Source organism: Malus domestica, chromosome 14, assembly GCF_042453785.1.
Source record: "Malus domestica chromosome 14, GDT2T_hap1".
In the NCBI taxonomy this organism is placed as follows: Eukaryota; Viridiplantae; Streptophyta; class Magnoliopsida; order Rosales; family Rosaceae; genus Malus; species Malus domestica.
This window is the reverse complement of record NC_091674.1, coordinates 216,507-238,093: the sequence shown is the minus strand read 5'-3', so window position 1 is coordinate 238,093 and position 21,587 is coordinate 216,507. Positions and strand designations below refer to the sequence as shown.

At 37.6% G+C, this 21,587-nt stretch overlaps 1 protein-coding gene across 1 annotated transcript; it reads right to left on the bottom strand.

The window, feature by feature from the left end:
• Positions 1-17,222: 17,222 nt before the first annotated feature.
• On the bottom strand, positions 17,223-19,302 carry LOC103453870 (ricin B-like lectin EULS3). The gene is made up of 4 exons (XM_008393452.4): positions 18,559-19,302; positions 18,330-18,452; positions 17,652-17,880; positions 17,223-17,480 (listed from the first exon to the last, which is right to left on the bottom strand). Coding segments are annotated over exons 1-4 (966 nt in total). The 5' UTR covers positions 19,171-19,302; the 3' UTR covers positions 17,223-17,478.
• Between the last annotated feature and the right edge of the window lie 2,285 nt (positions 19,303-21,587).

Below are 21,587 nucleotides of genomic sequence, written 5' to 3'. Positions count from 1 at the left end.
GGGATAGGGTTTCAGATTTTCTACAGTAAAGGAAATCGAAACCTATCCGTAATAGTGTTTCTGTATTGGTAACAATTCTCGTACACTTGTAACAATGTGTACAAATTATTTACGGAAGCGAGGAAATAAATTAAGAGAGAAATAAACACGTCCATGCCATTTGACAATAAGGGCATAATAGACATTTCACATACTCGGGAAGAAATTACATAGAAAATTAAGGACGGGTCGTCACATGAAACCCAGAAGATTTGGGGTTCATGCATCACATTGAATGTTTCATGCAATGAAGGCTAAAAAACTGTCTACAATTTAGACTGTATTAAGAAGAATCTGGATTGCGTGACGAGGATTGTAAACTGGTTTGGAGCAAAAAATACTCTTCAAATTCCTTAGCACAACATTAGAAGTGTGTTTGGTAACGTGTTGTAGCCTATTTTACTGAAGGGAGAGAAATGTGCGGCAATAAAGAGAGAAAAAAGAGAAAATATGGCTCAGGAAAATTGTAGATGTATTTTCTTTATGCCAATGCTTTTTGTGGAGCAAAAAATAATCAAGAAAAATGAGGCAACACGTGGATTCTAGGTTAAAAAATGACAAAATTACCCTCGAGGCACACCGAAGCTTCTACGCTCCAGCAATGGACAATCATGGCTCAATTAAGGTCAAAAGTGATCAAAATATGTATTTATTCAAAACCTATTTCATCCATCCTCATCAAATCTTCCTCACAAGGTAGCTCCTAAATTATTTCTTCCAAATTATATTAATTAGCTAATTAATTGATTTATTACTCAATTAATTTATTGATTAGCTAATTGATTACAATTAACACCAAAAAACACTTCATATGGCCGGTCTCCATTCTCCTAATAGGGCCGACCATACCCATATATATAGCCCCTCATTTTCTCTAAAACCTAAGTTGAATCTTCTTGCAAAATTCTCTAAATTCTCCAAACACTTTTTCCTCAAAATTCTAACTTTGGCATAAGAGGTTCTTTGGCCAAAGCCCCTCCCATTCATCGTGGGTGCGTGAGGCTCTTGCCCTTAACCTAAGGTGTTAATTATTTTTGCAGTGCATTTTCGTCTAAGAATAAGAAGGAAGAAATTTGCATCCAAACCTTTATTTTAGTAAAGCATGAGGAAAGAGATATTTGCTCTCCAAGTAATACAAAACCTAATAAGAAAGAATCACTAGATTATATAGGAATCCTAAACCAAATCTATCAAGGGTTTACACAATAACACAAAGTTAATTATAACAAAAACGAGAAATATAAATTTTCCTTTTCAAAATCTACTTTGAATTGTCACTTAGTACTACGGTCTAATGGTATTCCTATTCACTTGTAAATGAGAGATCTTAGGTTCCATTATCACCAAAGGTGAATTTTAACCACATTATTGCTAGCCTATTGTGAGGCTAAGACTGCCCCCTCCCCTTAGTGTAGATAATATCGCTTGTCCAAAAAATATATATATATCTACATTGAATTTGGTAATTTAATCAATAAAGATTTTCTAAAATGAAAATCTCGAAACATGTGTGGTAAGCAATGTAAAATGGAATATTGTGAATAAAATGTTTTGAGGTCTTACCAAACTTTTTTTTCATCAGAAATGCAAGCCGGCCTTAGGAATTTGGGGGCTCTAGGCGAGCCTTCAAAATGAGTCCCTAGAGTTATCAATCCTCTAACCCTTTGTACATTGATATGTATAAAAAATAATTCACCAATTACATGAAAAAGTCTAATTCTAAATTACATATAATTAAAAATTAATATCAAAAGAAGAAAGATATACCAACATTACTTGAATATTACACGTCTCGCGTTTTTAAACGCAAATGTACTAATTAAGTTTACATAATTTAAATTTTCAACCAATTATTTTTCAATTGATAAAATAGTTAACCCATTCAATATTTCTTCTGATATAATTGATCGGAGATAAGATTTGATCAACATTAATTTTGAAAAACTTCTTTTTACAGAGGCAACTGTAACCATGGTACAAAATGCCGATAATATCGGTGATATATCGCCGATATTATCGATTTTACGGGGATCAATATTTTTTTAACTATCCAAATGGGTTTCATCAAAATATCGCGATATTATCGAAACTATCGCGATATTTTGGCACTGTGCTAATTAGAGAAGAACGCCGGAGCAAATTAACCGAATCCCTAAATCCCCAAATTCGAATTCAAAGCAAATTAACTGAATCCTTAATTCCTAAATCCCTAAATTCGAATTCAGTACAAAAATGAAATTACATGCCGAAAATTCGAACTCTGTACAAAAATGAAATTACATGCCGAGAAGAAGAGAAGTAGGAGCCTGGGAACGTCGTTTTCCTCACGAATCCAAGACGGCTGGGACAACGTCGTCCTCCTCACCGACGGCTACAATGAGTTCCGGTCCATCGTCCGGTGTCCGCTGCCTCTGCTCAGTTTCTCCACAACCATTGATTTGCGATGACGCGACAGTTACGACTCGACGACTGGGACTAACGACACGGCTTCTCCATGGAACAAGGTGGTTTACAAGACGGTTATGGAGTGGTGTTGACGACTGGGTTTAGGGCGGGTGAGATGTGAGAGAGAGAGAGAGACTGTGTGAGAGAGAGATCGAGAGGGAGGAGATCGTGTCGACGGCTGGGTTTAGGGCGGGTGAGATAGGAGAGAGAGAGAGAGAGACTGTGAGAGAGAGAGATCGAGAGGGATGAGATCGAGAGGGATCAGATTGAGAGGGATGAGAGATCGAGGGAGGACCGGAGGAGGAGACTCGAAGTGGAGTCTGAGAATAAGAAAGAGAAGAAGAGGGGAGGGTTAGTGAATTAGGTCCGACTAATAAGAGAGAGGGTAATCAATAGGAATGAACAGTAGAGATTTAAATGATTATGGTGTAATATAAAGTGTAAAATAATGTACTAATTCATTATATATAAATGATTATGGTGTGTTTAAATTTCTTTTATTAATTACTACATATTTTCTACATTCACAATATTTGCCAGCTCGCTATATAATCAACTTAAATCAGTTAAATCCATCATGTAATCCATTTCCTTCCAATTTTTGTGATAAACTAATAGATAATTGACTAAATAAACATCATGCAAAGTTTAAATAAAAATTTCCAAGTTTTTCTTACAATTTCCGTGGTTTCCATATTATTTTTATCGATATCGATAATATTCCGATATTTCCGTCGATATTTCCGTGTTTTCGGACTACCGATATTTCCGATATCATCGATATTTAATACCTTGACTGCAACTGATATGGTAAACAAAATTCTATAAGCAACCCATGCGTTCGGGAAACAACAATTCATTTGTCTCAGATATTTCATCACTTCCATTGCTTGATTCAATTCTTTCGTAAAAGTTGTACTCAAGATTCTTACCTCTAGAAATAAGTCTTTGCCATTAATATCAGTATGCTCACCACCATGTGAAGACCGAGAGAGGAGCGATGGTTTTTGTGAAAACAAAGAGAGAAAGTGCGGGGCTTTATCGAGAAAAAGGACTGGTATATTGGTTTTTAAATTTTAATTAGATTTGGAATAGTAAAACTATAGTTACATGTGGGTAAAAAAACATTAAAATTATTTTTTTGAAAAATTATATTATTGCGTATGATATTATTTTTTATACTTTTATTGAATTTAAATTGTAAAATTTTATATATTCTTAAAATAAATTAGGGGCTGTCTAGAGTGCGGGCTCTAGGTTGGCGCCTATTTCAGTTACTGCTAGGGTTGACCGTACATAATAGATGACAATTTTTCATTAATACACAAGAACAAATATAAGGGTTGTCACATTGATACATATTCTCTAGGGATCAAATAATTGGAGAACAAAAAAAATGTATGGGTAGTTTTACATTTGTTTCAGTATTTGATAAAATAACAAACGCAACCAAACAGACACCTGTTTACATAATATTAAGTTGAAAGATTCAGAGTTAAAATCAATTTGATGAATAAAATGTCTTTGTATTAAGTTGTTGGAATTAGCAAGTAAATAACTCAAAGTAAACACTGACAAATACAAAATTTTCTAGTTGCAATAAATTCATTCTTAATTTTCTAGAGATAAAATGATTGTCGTTGTAAAACTTCTAGTTTAAGTGTGATTGTGTAAATCCTAGATTAGATTTCATTCTAGTTATTCTTTCTTATATGGACTTGTATTCCTTAGGGATGAATGATTTCTCCTCTCCCTTATTACTATAAATAAAGGCACTACGTAGGGGAATAACACACACATTCCTTTACATAACCTTACAAACACATATCTTTCTCTATTCTCTCTTTGTGCCGTAGGCCCCTTTCCCCTATCAGTTAAATATAGGCCACAACACGTTATCAGCACGCTCCTACCGCTGCGCTTAGGAATTTGACGTGGAAGTTTTCTGGATCAAACCAGTTCATCCATATCGTCACGCAATCAGGTTCTTACAAAGCAACGGTTTTTGTCTTGATATTTTTGCAACCCTGATAGCATGAACATTCACCATGATGCATGACCTAACTTTACGTTTTTCAAATTTTGGATTCTACATAAAGTGTGTTTGCATTATATTCATAATTGTTGAATTATTTGAATTTGATATTGCCATGAATTGCATCAAATATCTGCTCATGCATTAAATTATTTGTTTAAATATGCATTGAATTAATTGAAAAAATTTTTTTTTTTTTTTAAGGTTCTTTGAACCCGTGACCTGAGCCACCCACGGAGCACAAAGCTCCACTAAAACCTGACGCCTATGGCGTCCAACCCAGAAAAACCAACTTACCTGCAGCAAGACCATGACCTTGCTATGCAGTTTTCTGGCAAAATCAGACATGGTGTTGTGATTTTTAAACCAAAATCATTGAAATTATAGAAGAATTTCATCGAATTTGGGTGAAATTCTAGTTTGAATTTCATGGGTTTCCTTTTTTCTTCCCCCCTTGATCTCATGGTACTCCCTTTGTCACTAGGAATTGACTCGTTATCGAACCCATGGCTTTGCACCGAGAACCATCTTCTAAAACGCGGCGGCGCCGGTCTTCTTTCCCGACGAGTGCACCCAGCTCCAACTAGGGTGTTTTTGGTCTAAATCCACCTCTAATTAGGGTTTGGTTTCTCTCGGCCCAAACTTAAAACCAAACTTTTGGTTTTGGGCTTGCATATTACAACCCACGCTTGGCCTAAATCCAACACCAACCCATGGCTATGGTGTCCCTAATGCACTAGATTGCATCCCAATGAGTTCATCTGTTCGCGCCGCACACGATCCCAGCTTGTAGTTGGTGTATCGGTGCATTTGCACCATACCATATTGGATCAGCGTCTTCGCCTGGGCCTATTTTGGGCCCAGTTTCTCCTTGGTAGCCCGTTTGCTGCCTTGGGCCTGAACCTATTTGGCCTGATTTGCCCATTCCAGCCCAGTTTTGGGCCTGGATCTCACGACACCAATTTACTCATTCCACCCATGGGCTTTGGTCCAAGTTTTTAGGCCCCGAGTTTAAATGCCTATTTTTAGGCCCTATGAGTTTTATAATTTTTTCACCCACACTTTAAATTTGGCCCGAAGTCCAAATAATTAATTCAATTATCATTATAGACCTGAAGTTCTATTTGCATATTTTATTGTTGCATATGTCCGTATATATCTTTATGTTTGTCTGCAGGAACATATGACCTGAAGTTCATAAATATTTCGAACCCTGAAGTTTCTCGAAACATGCCTTGTTTGAAAACCTAAAGTTTTCCTTAAAAACATCACCCATGAAAACCTGAAGCTTTTTCATGTAAATTTAAACCAATACATGTCTATTAGAACCTGAAAACCTAAATGTTTTACTCCTATATGAATGGATTGATTTTTTTCTCCATTACACTAATCACATCTTGTCCATTTATTTTGTGATAAGAACATATCAAATTTGAACAAACTCTTTACCATTTTGGAGGTCTCTGGAAGGAACTAACTCAAGTGGGTCCAAGATGTGAAGCTCCACCTCATTGCAAAGAATTTGCGTCCCATCATTGAAGATGAAACGGACAACCCAGTTGGTGAAGCTGAGAAAGCCACTGCCATGATCTTCATCCGAAGACATATTCATGACGCACTGCAAATTGAGTACCTTGCTAAGGAGGATCCACGAGTACTCTGGGTCGCTTTGATCACCAAAATGACATCTTTTTGCCTGAAGTTAGACATGAATGGCATCATTTATGCTTCTAAGACTTTAAGTCTGTGAATGAATATAATTCTAAAGCTTTTCGATTCTGATCACTTCTCAAGTTTTGTAACGAGACTTTGACAGAAGATGATCTCTTGGAGAAAACCTATTTGACCTTCTTTGCTACTAATATTGTCATGCAGCAACAATATAGAGCTCGTAAGTTCACTAAGTTTTTGGATTTGATCTCTGTTTTACTTATCACTGAAAAGCAAAATCAGCTGTTGATGAAGAATCATCAAGCTCGACCTACTAGGGCGACTGTTGTGCCTGAATCACACTATAACACAAACAAGCACCCAAAACACCATAATAGGCGTGGTAGGGATGGCCAGAAGCCACCCCATCAAGGTCAACAGAGACAAGGTGACATGTCCCGACCCCGATATTCTTTGAATACCTAAATAGGCACGTGCTGGCCGACACCTGAAGGTGACGAAAGCCATTTATTGATTACAAGAGGAATGATTAGGAGGAAATATTCATGAATAAACATTAGAATCTAGAAGTAATAAACAAGGTTTAAGGAAAAGTCTAGAGTGCACATAACACATTCTAAAACAAGATTACTAAAGGAAAGATCATTACAAGGTATCACATAAGTGAGTGATAGATTGCTATTGGTAGGGGAATGCCTCATACGCTGTGTCGTAGTCCTCGTTTCTAAGACCTGAATGGGGGCGCAAAACAAAGGTGAGTGGACCAAGCTTATATATACAATAATAATAAAACAGTTATCAAGATACTAACCCCCACATTTTATATAAAGAAAACTACTAGCATAATAAGTGATAAGTTTAATGAAAATCCTAGCATGCCAAAAAAGAAATATCTCAAGAGACATATCGTGACACACAAAATATCAAAATTCTCATAAATTGTCTCGTAGCGTGATGTACTACTAGCAAGATCACTGAAATAAATATATCTCCCAGCCCTATGCCGGCACCGTGGTCTCTGCCACCGTAGCCAGATATTACCAACTCCCGGCCCAATGCCTGCTCCGTGTCCCTCAGCCTATAGCTATGGATTATTTCTCCCGGCCTATCTGCCAACACCAGATCCTCGCTCCAGGTGGCATAGTGTCCACTAGGTACGCACAAATAGTTACGCCTCTAAAAAATAACCACTTCATTGTATAAAGTCATCCATCATTTATACTATAAAGAAGGGTTTTGAAAACACGTTCTAGTATCCTATCGTCATCCATCAGATAGTCTATCAGTTCATGGTTTATATAGAAAATACGATATATTAAAATATAGCTCAATATAGGCCGACAATTAATTCCTCACTAAAAACATGAGACGAAAGTTAACATATTCAGTAAACATGCTTAACATAAAATCAGTTCATAACTCGTAAGGCATGCAATTCATTTATGCAATTAAACCATAAAATCATATAATTTTAGAAGGGGTCCACTCGCAGATACTCCTTAGCAGTAGAGTTGTGCGGATAAGGATTAAGAATTTCCTCACTAGCAACTTCACCTATGCACAAAAAGGTAATAAATAAATAAGAGGATTTTCTAAAGGATTTGGGCTTGAACTAAATAAAATAAAAGATTTAGGTTGAATGGTTGAAGCCTAATGGGTTTAGGTAAAGGGTTTTGGTTTTGGATAGGAATAAAAATGATGGTTTGGGCTTGAGCCCAAACCCACACCACACCCACACATATGCCAGCACACACACACACACACATGACACTGCACACACACTTACACACACGGCACTGCACACACACTCTCACACACGCACACACACATGGGCACAACACCCACACACACAAACACACGGACACACTCTCACACAACACACACACGTACAACATAACACACACACCACACACTTGCACATACAGCCTAAAACACACACACATACGGCCCATACAGGGCATGACCCAAAACACACACACATACGACCCATGCAGGGCACAACCCAAAACACACACACAGTCCACGTGCCAAATAACCTAAGGAAGAAAATGGGCTGGTCCAAGAATGGGCTAGGGCTCGTGGGTGTTTGAGAAGGCCTGATGGCTTGGGTGCAGTCGGGGAAGAACACCGGAGCTGTTATAGCTCCGGTCGATGGCAAAAGTTCAAACAACAGTCAATCTAAGTACCAAATTGAATAGGGAAGAATAACAGAAATGATGGGAACATAAATATACCACAGAGAATCTCGACTATGGTCGAGAATGGTGGGATGGATCTCGGAACTTGTCAGGTTTTCTTGTCGAGTTTTGAAAAACAAAAGTATAAGGCATGCACTGATTAGAACCTTCATTTGAACTGAGAAAAACTCGACAAAATAGAAATAGAGTAGTGAGCCTCGCCTGAGTTCGAGTTTCAGAGATTTGAAGCTCTCGGCTTCAATGGCAGAACATACAGAGGTGTTTTACCGACGCATGCAGAGTTATAGTTATGTTTCTCAAGTTCCAAGGATTCCAGATATGAGGTTAAATTGTTGGGTTTGATTTTTTTTTTTCGAAGAGGAAAGAAACAAGAGCTCTCGGAGCTCTAGAGTGCTTGAGGGTTCCCATGAGAGATAGATGTCTGAGAGGAAGGACTTGGGAAAAGAAGAAAGGAGAAGAAAGCTAATAATCTGCCACTTGGCAGATTAAGAGTAATAGGGAATCTAGATTAACGGCTAAGATTAAAAGAGATAAGGGATTAAATTGATAAATTTAAAAAAATGTTCTAGGGGAAAATAGAAATAAAAGGGAAATATGGGGGTGATTGTAACACAAGGCCCATTTAAGGGAGAAAACAAAAGCCCATAATTACCCTAACTTCGCTCCCAAGGCCCCATACTTGAAGAATAAGGGCAAAACACTTGAAACCATGGATGCGGATATGTGCTATCGCTGTGGTTCAAGGGACCATTGGTTCCATGTTTGTTAAGCTCCCCAGAAGGTTGTAGCTGAATATCATTCTCGTCGTAAGAAGTTTGAATCAAACTTTATGCAAATGGATGAACCGGAGAGTACCAAGATGGAGGTTTCTAACTTTCAAGAGGCTGTTAGCCGTATGGAAGATTAGAATCTTAGACATTCTATTTTTCTAGTTGAAATTTAGACATTGGGGCCGAATTCCACCTAGTGGCCGAACCTCTCCTTGTGTTTTTGGTTAATTTTGAACAAATTTTCCTTTATGTTTGGATTATTTGTTGGTAATTTGTTTTATGGATATTAAGTTTTTAATTAATTACTATCCTTTGAATACTTAAAATTATTTTGAATGGATATTTGTTTTTAGAACTTTTATGCATGTGACCGATTCAAATTAATTTTCATTCTAGGTAAGACTAGTGGGGAAGCTAGTTGTTTGGCAAATAGTGCAACCATGCACACTGTTTTGTGTGAACACATCTATTTCACGAACTTCATACCTAAAAATGCACCTCTGACAACCCTCTCAGGCCTATCCAACCTAATCGAATGATACAATAAGGCACGTATAATGTTGTCTAATGATATAATTTTGACCATTGATGGGACACTTTATTCTCCACATTCTGAAAGAATGTTGTTAGTTTTAAGGACACTAGAGATAATAATTACCACGTTGAAACCTATGTAGAAAATGGAGTTGAATTTCTGTGCATAACTTCCTATGAATATGGCTAAAAGCATATTCTAGAGAAGATGAAGCGTATCCCGAGTGGTCTGTATATTACGACCATATGCTCTATTGAAAGCCACTATGTAGCCAGCCCTACCTCTGGGATCGCGCACAAAATTACACTTTGGCATAATCGTTTGGGACACCCTGGACGAACAACTATGCGCTGTATCTTCAAATTAGCACACGAGCATCCACTAACCCGAAGTTAGGTTCGATTCAAGGAATCGTATGTCAAAAATGTTCCATGGGAAAGTTTATTATTAAGCCTTCTTATATTTTTCTACAAAGGATTTAGGGGGCCATTTGTGGACCGATTCACCTTCCATGCGGACCATTTAGATATTTTATGGTTTTGGTTGACGTTTCCACATGTTGGTCACACATGTGCTTGTTGTCCATAAGGAACGCTACATTCTCCAATATGTGGGCTCATGTTATCAAGCTTAGGGCTCACCACCCTGATTATCTGATCAAATTTATTCGATTAGATAATGCTAGAGAATTCACATGTAAAACTTTTGATGACTATTGCATGTCAGTTGAGGTTGAAGTTGAACATCCTGTACCCTATGTTCACACCCAGAATGGCCTAGCAGAGGTATTCATTAAGCTCTTACAAATGATTGCTCGATTGTTGGTCATACGTTCCAAGCTCCTGATCGGTAATGGTCTGCCTAAGGCCGGTTGCGACCCAACCATATAATGCCATTCAATTGGCTACCAGATACGAACCCGACAAATTGCATCTGCGCATTTCTGGTTGTGTGGTCTTTGTCCTGATTTTGCCACCTTTACGTACAAAAATGGGGCCTTAGCTAAGGGTGAGAATCTATGTCGGATATGATTCTATTTCGATTATTCATTACTCAGAACCTTTGACAGACGATCTGTTTACCGCTCGTTTCGTGGATTGTCATATCCTTTCATCGATCTAGCGCGAGTGACAAGATCACATATTCCAGTTGCGAATGTGCCTGCAAAGATGGATGTACCAAATATACGATGGACTTCCTTCTTGGAGGCTTGGGCCGCCCACTTTGGCGGTCTACGTACATTAGCAGCTAGCCAATCATTTGCCTCTACACATAAGCGTGGCAGACCTTTTGGTTCAAAAGATTCACACCCCTAAAAAAGAAAACCCATTGCACAAGCACCTAAAGAGCTTACCGTGAATCCGATTGTCGCTTACTCATTCTATCTAACTCATGAGGAAATTCTAGATTATGAAAACGTCATTGAAGAGACGAATCCACCTTCCGAGAATTATGAGATTTCGGTCTATTATGCTAGCTTAGATGATATGTGGTGTAGAAATGAGATGATTGTCGACGATGCATTAGCATATGCAATAGCTATTGAGATCATGTTGAGCGATGACATTGAACTCTGTTCTGTTGATGAATGTCGATGTAGAACCGATTGGTAAAATTGGAAACAAGCAATCCAAGTCGAACTCGATTTGCTTGCGAAACATAAGGTGTTTGGACCTGTAGCTTCTGCTTAGGGATGGCAATGGGGCGGATCGAGTTCAGATGTGCCATCCCCATACCCAAACCCGTTTATTTTCCTGGAACCAGAAACCGTAGAATCCCCGAACGGGTTTTCCCCATAACTGAACCCATTGGGTAATGGATTTTCTATCGGGAAATGGTTTTTCCCATTATAATATTTTTATATTATTATTTAATAGTAAATTTTAAATAAAAAATTAAATAGATTACTAATACAATGCATATACAACATATATTAAATAAGATTAAATATTAAATACTAAATAGTGTTATTAATACATTTGATACAAACAATGCATGTGATAAATATTGTTAAAAACAAGATTAATACTATTAATAATTGATAAGAATATAATTTATATTATTAATGATTATTGATAACTCTCTTCTCTATATAATAAATATTGATATTTCTTTATTAATTCAAAACAGTTTGGTTTTGGGTATCGATTCGGGGCGGATACCCCAATAACCATAACTAAACCCGAAACAGTAAAATACCTGAAATTTAACCCCCAAAATTGAGCCGTTCGGATCGGTTACCTACGGGGAACGGGTTTGACGGGTCAAATTGCCATCCCTACTTCTGCTCCTCCACATGTGAAGCTCGTTGGCTACAAGTGGGTTTTCGTTCAGAAGCGTAATGAGAAGAATGAAATTATGCGTTACAAAGGTCGTCTTGTTGCGCAAGGCTTCTCATAACGCCCCGGGATGGACTATGACAAAACTTATTCACCCGTTATGGATGTGATTACTTTTCGCTACCTTATCAGTTTGGTAGTTTCCGAAAAATAGAATATGTAGTTGATGAATGTAGTAACTGCGTATCTCTATGGGGCTCTTGATACAGAAAATTATATGAAAGTTCCTGAAGGACTTACATTTACTGGATCAAATATTTCCAAACACCGGAACACGCTCTCAACTAAGCTAAGGCGTTCACTATACGGTTTGAAGCAATTCGGAAGAATATGGTATAATCGTCTGAGTGAGTATTTGACAAGTCAGGGATATGTGAACAACTAACTATGCCTTTGTGTGTTCATTAAGAAGTCACATTTCGATTTTGCGATAATTGCAGTATATGTTGATGACATGAACCTTATCGGAACTCTTGAAGAGCTCGCGAGAACTGCCGCACACCTAAAGTCAGAATTTGAGATGAAAGATCTAGGAAATATTTGATACTGTCTCAGTCTCGAGATAGAGCACCGTTCAAATGGAAAATAAGATCTCTTCCATTCGAAAGAGGATGATGAAGAGATTTTGGAGCCTGAAGTTTCTTATCTAGGTGCGATATGCGCTTTATTGTACTTAGCTCAATGCACTAGACCCGACATCTCCTTCGCTGTTAATCTTTTGGCAAGATACAATAATGCATCAACACGCAGACACTGGACTAGTGTTAAAGACATTTTTCGTTACCTTAAGGGTACTACAGATTTGGGCTTGTTCTATCCATATGGATCCTCGAGTGATGTCGCACCCCTTTATCTCGAGTCGATTCTCACCTTATTGGTTATGCTGACGCATGATACTTATCTGATCCGCACAAGGTGCGCTCTTAACGGGTTATGTGGAGGCACCGCAATCTCTTGGAGGTCAACTAAACCATGTTGAAATTCTCGCCTTACATGAAGCAACTTGGGAATGATTTTGGTTGAGATCAGTTGTGGGCCATATTCAAAGCTCCTGTGATCTTTACCTCGTCGTTGCTGTCCTGACGACGATCTATAAAGATAATGCAACATGTATCGAACAACTCAAGAAAGGTAACATCAAAGGAGACAACACCAAGCACATTGCACTGATGTTCTTCTTCTCACATCAACAACAAGAGCATTAGAAAATTGAAGTCATGCAAATCCGTTCACAAGACAATCTGACCGACCTCTTTACCAAATCATTACCGAATGCGACGTTTCAGAAGCTTGTTCAAGGAATTGGTATCGTAAAATTTTTGAGTTGTAACATTGCTAGTTCTATTTGGAATTGTGTCAAACTCAGGAGGAGTATCATGAAGAATACTTGCTTGATCTTAATGAACTTTTTTTTCTATACGATTAGGAGCATTTTCACACTGGTTTTTTGCTACCAACTAGGTTTTAACGAGGCACCCACCTTGGGTTGATCATATCCCTGATGATGTCCCGTAGACGTTTCATTTGATTTTGCATTTCTCTTGCATTTTTCCTTAGACTATGGATTTTATCCCTACTAGGGTTTTTGCCATAGCCATAGGATTTTTTGTGTGACTTACTTCCTTATGCAAGTTCCTACCTTATTGAGAATAGTGTGGTTCCAAAATCAGTGCTGACGAGTCGACTTCCTCAACCTCTACATAATGCCGAATCTACTTAAGTATTTACACACTTAAGGGGGAGTGTTGTAAACTTCTAGTTTAAGTGTGATTGTGTAAATCTTAGATTAGATTTGATTATAGTTGTTCTTTCTTATATGGACTTGTATTCCTTGGGGATGAAACATTTCTTCTCTCCCTTATTACAATCGTTTTATAACAGCGGATGAAGGATTGTTGTTCCTTCCTTCTAGGTGTTTTGACGACTTGGCAACAAAATTTCAAGTATCTAGTGGTAGATGGGCAGGTGATTTAGATTTGCATTATAAGGTTGGGCTACTAGGGCTCGTATAGCAGGCCTTTAAGGTGCATTGGTTTGGCCTTACTGAATTTCACTAAACTAGAATAGACTACTTATTAGTGTAATCCCATATTTGTTACATGCATGAATTAAGTTTAAAGGGATTTAAGGGGACTCGCGTCGACTAACTCCCTTGCTAGAAGGTCTTAGCAAGATCATCGAAAAACCAAAGGACTGTTAAGACCTTAACTTTGCTTCGTATGCTCGTGTCATTTCTTTGCTCTTTGTTCTCACGAACATCGAGAACCACCATCGCCTGCACTCGCCAACTCTAAAGAGATAATACCGCCAGACCACCACCACCACACATTCTCTCTCCTCGCCGCGAACCATGAATGAGACCTCATATTCAAACCTCAATTCGAGAACCCACGAGCTCTGTCTCAAATCTAAATAGATCTTCGGTGATATTCTTGGCGTTTCAACTAAAGTGCAGCAGCAAAGAGCTCCAACAATGACGACTGTGGTACAAACATTCGAGGAAGATCCTGCTCTTGCCGTCCTCCTATCCAGTATTGTCTAGGAGTTCTGGAGGTTAATTTCTTTCATTTCCTCTTTTCTTTTTTTTTCTTTTTTTTTTGTTTAATTTTGTTTGGTTGGTATGAAAACTAAGGGGAAATTTGGAAAAATAATCAAAATTTGAACCCCATATAGAACTATAGCCACTTTTTTAAATTTATGATAATTATAACAAAAAATTGATATGTAAATACTAATATACCCTTAAAACAGAAATTGAGAGATAAGGAGAGAGTTTGAAAACAAATCCAAAAAACCCAAATCAAATATGAGATTGTCCCAATGTCTTACCGAGTTCTTTTTTTGGGTTCCAAAGAAAAAAATAGACCGTGTGAAGAAAAGGATTTTCTTGGTTTGATTTGTGTGTGATAAGAAAGATTTATTTATTGTCGTTCAAAAATGGTCTTTTGTTGAATCCAGTCCCGAAGAGCATGGTCTGGGAAGCCATGAACACTCATGGCTAAGATCACTTGGAGAACATGTCAATATATATATATTTATTGCCCCACACCACACACATTGATTCGTTTACATTTAGCAATTTTTGTTTTTTACAAGTTTGGGGCATCTAGCAAGCATGAAAAAGAAGATCATTACCTATTAACTGCTTTTTGTCCATTGCAAATTTTGTATCAGTTTTCATTTGGCATTTCTCTTCTGCATTATTTGATTTCGATATGTTTTCTGTCTCTGAACTTGTAGTAGAAGGGGATTTAATTGTCCATTTTTTGAGTTTTTATTTTGATACAAAATTATGAAGGTGTATCAAAGAGTATATTAGTACTTTTATATCAATTTTGGGTTATAATTATCATAAATCTAAAATGGTGGCTATAATTCTATATGGGATGCAAAATTTGGTTACTTTTCCAAATTTCCCAAAACTAAGAGAAGATTGAATCTTTTGTGTTTGTTATCAAGCAAATTTGGCAATTTTCGGTAAAGGACATGGATTTTGGTTTCGTTTCGATTGCAAACCTAGAAATTGGGAAACTATGGAGTTTGGTTAAAGTTCGAGATTCTGGTCTCTTGTTTTCCTACATTTTCTTAGTGATTGCAATTTTTTCCTTTTTTTTCTTATATCTTATGTAATTTCATTGCTTTGTTCTATTTGTAATAAATGTTTTGGGGTGTTCATGTTGATTTTAGTTGCTTGTGTCTGTTTTGTGGCCTCCTCGATCGATTTAGCAATGAGGAATGCTGCCTGAATTAATGAAATTTCAAAGTACTTAGCCTGAAAATCTCTTGTTCAATTTGGCGTTGCAGTTGTTTCTTAATTTCTTCTTGTCCTATTAACAGAAATATTGAGTCTAAAACATTTTAGTTCGGGTCCTAGTTTGAAACTACATCAAACACTTTACTATTCTTATTTTGCTTAGTTCAAGCTAAGCTAGTAACTTAGTCTCTAAAGCTAATCGATTCCGAGATAGTTTATTGAAACAAATGCACCAGTTCTTCGGAATTCTAGCGTGCTCGTTACAGTGAGTGGGGAAGGGGTGAATCCATTTTACGACTTGTTCCAACATTACAAGGAGAAGAGAAATAGCAAATGCCATCAAGTTTAACTATATCTAACCTTAGTCCACATCCAGACCGATGTATAGGTCCGATATGGATCATACCATGTATGGGTCCGAATTCGCAACGGGTAAACGAACACTCCAACTTATCCATCCTGTTTCGTTTTAGGCATCTTTTTCTGGGATTCATTCATGTGCAAATAGATGATGCTTGTAGCTGTAAGTATAACCGCACACAGGGTCTAATGGTGGCCGCTAAATTATGAATAAACAAGATTGCTTTGAACCCGACTCTGGCCAAGCTGTAAGTGTAACCACACAGGGACTAATGGTGGCTGCTAAATTATGAATAAACAAGATTGCCTTGGACCCGACTCTGGTCAAGTAGAAGGCTTTTTACATGCATATCATATGACAATAGAGCTCACCAGTCGGTCTTCAGTACGTTATCCCGATTCAAAAGACAGAATTAGGAGAGGCAGATCGCTCTGTACTATTTTTCAAAAAGTACCATGTAACCAAGATATATTTTCAGACAAAACAGAGAACGAACACATTCCAGAGCATGGTTTCATCTCATGACATTTTCTACTACATTAACTTCAAAAGGGAAAAGAATTCAAAGAAAAGACAGACCCGACACTCAGTAATTGAAAGATCATCTTTCTTGATTCAACACCATAATTTCTCATACGTTAGAGACAAACCATAAACAGAAAAATTTACTAACCTAATTGGGTAAGCATCAAATTTAAAAAAAAATCTCATGAGGCCCGTACCTTCACTACCCATTTGCTGAAAATTTCAATAGTCTGCCTGCATGAGCTCCTACTAACCCAAACTGTTCCAGTCACAAGACCTTGGTTGTTGTGGTTCAACCGAACCTTGGGAACCACTGGTTTAGGAGAGATTTAGGCAACCCAAGCGCATGCACTTGGGCGGGCCCAAGGAACATTTGTTATAGTGTGATCCATAATCAAGTGCAATCGCACCTCAAGAATTCAATACGTATCTTTTACGCGCTACACTCAACCTATGCCTCTATGATTGATACCTCTGAGGTGTAACTAAAAGCATCCTAAGTAAAGAAACAAGTAATAATGACAGCGAAAAACTTTAGGCATTGCACAAATTGTTGAAAATTAGTAGATAATTATTTCAATAGATTATAAAGACATAATCAACCCTCTATTTTCGATAACACATAATAAATATGAGCCACAGTAGTAGTAGTTGACAGTTTGACACTTAAACACACATTAATAGTTTCACACCAACAAACTTAAAACTCAAATCCCTCACCATGAGAAGTAGAAGTCTTCCAAACTTTAACACTTTTTTATGCACGTGATGTTGCAATAACTCATAGCAGCATTACTGCAAAAGGATCCTGCATTTAGCATCATTAAAAGGGAAAGAAATTAGTTATTAGGAATCTTATGACTTAATGGGAGATAACATTGCTCGGGAAAACCATTAAGAAATCCAAAGATGGAAGTAAGCAAATGAAAACTCTGCAAGGAAATTGTTTGGTCTTTCGAGTTATATGTAGACAACTTACAGTTGGGTACAATCTTCCATCTCTGGTTATCTCCTTTATTTTTATTCCACACAACTATGGTAGTGCCATCATGAACACCCCCAGATTTCTTGTCACCATGATAAGCATCCAGATTAAGGTGAATGTTATTAACCATCCTAACAGTTCTGAAACCGTCACCTAAGTCCGCACTCTCAGTCCACAGTAGAGACTCATCAAGATCATCGGGATTATAAGGTCTCAACTGCACCTGCAAGATGAAACAAGACAGATTTACTATTGATTGTTTAAAACTCATAGCATCTCTAGGCTCCACAAAAAGCAATGAAAAATTTAGAATCACAAGGAATATAATTTGCATGTGCACAAGACTAGGGGTATTTGTGAAGAGACTTTTTCTACCGCTCATAAATTTCTGTTTTTTCATAGAAATTTGTACTTTTGCAAGTCTCAAACACAGAGCAAGGCATATATACCAATCAAAGAAAGAATGTTGAGCAGGAAAAGCAAAAACTTAAAGAGAAAGGCTTTGAACTCCACAAGTGTCCAAGTTTGTAACATATTAAACAACTGCTAGACCTGCAATGTTACCATTAGCAATGGCAAACAAAATACACGGAACCATAAAAAAAAACACCAATCTTGACAAGTCTGAACAACATTCAGCAAATTATAGAGTTTTGGAAACAGGAACCATACAGGCTGAGTGGCTCCGATGGAATGCTTCAGGGCGTGGCCAGTGGCTTTGTTGATGAGAGCAAAGGAAGGGAAGCGCTCTTCGTCCTTCACCTGTGTACTGTACTTCTCGTCTTTGTACCACAGCTACAATCCAATCCAATCCAACAAGAATTAGCAAATTCAATCACATTCACACGCAAGGGAGAAAATAATTAAATCAAATAGAGGTCAGGAGAGAGAGGCTAGAGACCTGGAAGTCATCGGTTGGTTGGGATCGGGCAAGAATGACCTTGCCCTCTCTGATGCTGAGAGAGAAATTGGGATCGGCCTTTGAGAAGATTCTGAAAGTGGGCTTGTTCGAGAGGTAAGAGTTGTGGGGAGAGGAAGAGGGCAAATGAGAAGTCTGATGGGTTTCAGTGCCAAACTGAGCAGCAGGGGACTCATGGTGAAATTGGTGAGCAACATGGTGCACGGTAACAGGCGGTGGACTTGGAGTAGCTTGTGACGATGGGTAGTTGTAATTCTGCACTGGTGGTGGGTGGTGGAGAAAGCCTTCGGGTTGGGAGGGTGGACTTGGAGGTGCAAAACCATGGGAAGAGTGGGACACATGGCTCACACGGGTCGGTGGTGGTCTATCTGCTTCGTAGTATGAATCCGGTGGTGGTTGATCTTCTCTGTAGTAGGAAGGTGGTGGTGGTGGTGGTGGATGTTGATCCTCTCCATAGTAGGAAGGTCTTGGAGGAGGTGGAGGTTGATCAAAAGGAGACAGCCTAGTTCCCGGTGGTGGGTAATTCTCTCTTGCTTCCTCGTCCCTCTGATCATGATGACGGTGATGATGGTTTCTTTGATTTGGGAATTCCATTGCTCAATGCTCTGATTTTTTCTGTGGGTATCTTCTGGGGGACTTCTCCCTTTATGATCTGCTTACATGTGTTCAAGCAGTTGAGAGTCATAATTTTTGTTTTTTTTTTAATGTTAAGAACACTAAATTGTTAAACTAAAAAAAAATAATGATGTGGTTTTTATGATTTAATTGTTAATTAAATATTGATTAACGTATTTATTTTTTATTGGTAACACATTATTTAATTTAAAATTTGAGTCAAAATCTTTTACATCCAAAATTGTCTGTGACGTTTTGTGCCTTGTTTAATTGAGTGTTACATGTCCTTAACCTAACTTCAACTAACACAATTAAAAAATACAAAAGTAAAATTTATTCCTTCAATTAATCATTTGCGAAATAATATCTATAAATTAATATCCAAATACTTAAAACAAATAGCAAACAAATAATCAAAACAAAGGAGATTGTTAAAAACTTAAACCACAAAAACATATAGAATTCACCAAAAGGGAGAATTCGGCCAACATATAGGCCCATGTCTAAAAATCTAATCTTCCATTAGGCAGATACCTCCTGAAAGTTAGAAATGTACAGGATAGTATCTTCGGGATTCTCCACTTGAGCAAAATTGGTCTTAATCTTCTGACCATGTGAATGATACTTAACTACACCTTGAGTGAAAACTCAACAAATGCGCAACCAATGGCTCTTGAAACCATAACGGTAGCACATATATGCTACCAGGGTGGCGGGTTCTTTACCTTTATTCTTGAAGTTTGAGGCCTTGGGATCAAGGTTGTCGCACTTCGAGGTTTGTTTCCTCCCTTAAATTGGCCATTGCTCTGTCGACCTTGGTCTTCGGATTAGGGTTTGAACCCTTGTAGTGCCTACCACGCCTAGAGTGCCAATTTTGCCCTCGATTTGTGTTGTCATGTGCGTTAAGCATAGCGGTCGAGTCTTTAGGTCTAACTTGATGATTTTTCATCAACAATTGGTTTTTCTTTTTAGCAAGTAATAAGACAGGGATCAAATCCGAAAATTTCTAACCTTCTGTGCCATGAAAAGTTGTTGTTGCAGGACAATACTGGTGGCATGAGAAGTTGAATAGATCTTCTCGAGATCCTGTTTAATTAATCCTTCTTTGTAGAACTTGAGAAATGATCAGATTTGACAAACTTCATAATTGTGTTCATTCACAGAGTTACAGGCTTGGAAACGTAAATGTTGTCAGTCATGTCTTGCTTCAAGCAAGAAGATATCTCTTTGATGATCAAAACGTTCTTTTAGAGCGAGCCATAAAGCTCTTAGATACTGTTCAACGATGTACTTGGTTTTTGTAGTGTATAATACATATGCCTTTGTATGAGATCATGGTGGTTACTTTGTCAGATTCGCCAACTGGGTTATCCTTCTTAGTTTCAATGTTAGCATTAAGACTTTTTACAGTGAGTGGAGCTTCACATCTTGGATCCATTTCTGACAATTTTTTTTCCAGAGATACTACTACAAAATTATCTATAACTGGCGATCCAAAAACCGACAAAAAAAGTATATTACTATCGGATTTTAAGCAAAATCCGACAGAAAATGGATGCATTGGTGGATATAATAAGCGACAGGTTTGCCAGCATCAGGAAATGAATTTTTCTACAGAAAATACTCTAAAATTGACAGAAATTGTGTCTGATATAACCGACAGAGACTATATTAATAATGAATAAATAAGAGCATTTATGTCGGCTAAAACCGACAAAACTTCTGTCGGATATAACATACAGAGAATTTATTAATAAGAATAAATAAAAGCATTTTTGTCGAATAAAACCGACATAAAATATATTAATAATTAAAAAAAAATATAAACAACCAATTTCTGCATTTTCCATATCCCCAACATTCACTGCATTTTCCATTAAAATCACTCAATCACAGTAAGATCAGACATTGACATTCCATTCCATTCCATTAGAATCACTTAATCACAACATCGTTTGTTTCTACCTGCACACATTCACATTCCATTAAAATCACTCAATCACGGCAAACATTGCTCATTCAATTGAATCTCTTCCCGAAATTGAATGAAAATTGAAATACTTACAGTGTTGATGAGATATATCATAATGGAGAGCTCCTGGTGCGCCAGCTACAAGTTCTTCACCATGCTCTGCCATTGCTGTGAAATCAAATTGTCACAGCCCGTCCCGGAGATACATTTGACGGGAATGTGAAATGACGGATTTACCCTTAGCGGGTATTAAGGTACGTGTGTGTGATATGTTTGAACATTTCATGGTTCCTAAGTTTTTGGAAAATTAATTAAATTGGATTAAAGGTTGATTTAAAATTTGGTATGTATTTTTGTGTGGTTAAGGAATTAAAAGACTTGGAATTTTGGTGGGTTTTGTTGGACCACACAACACATACACGGG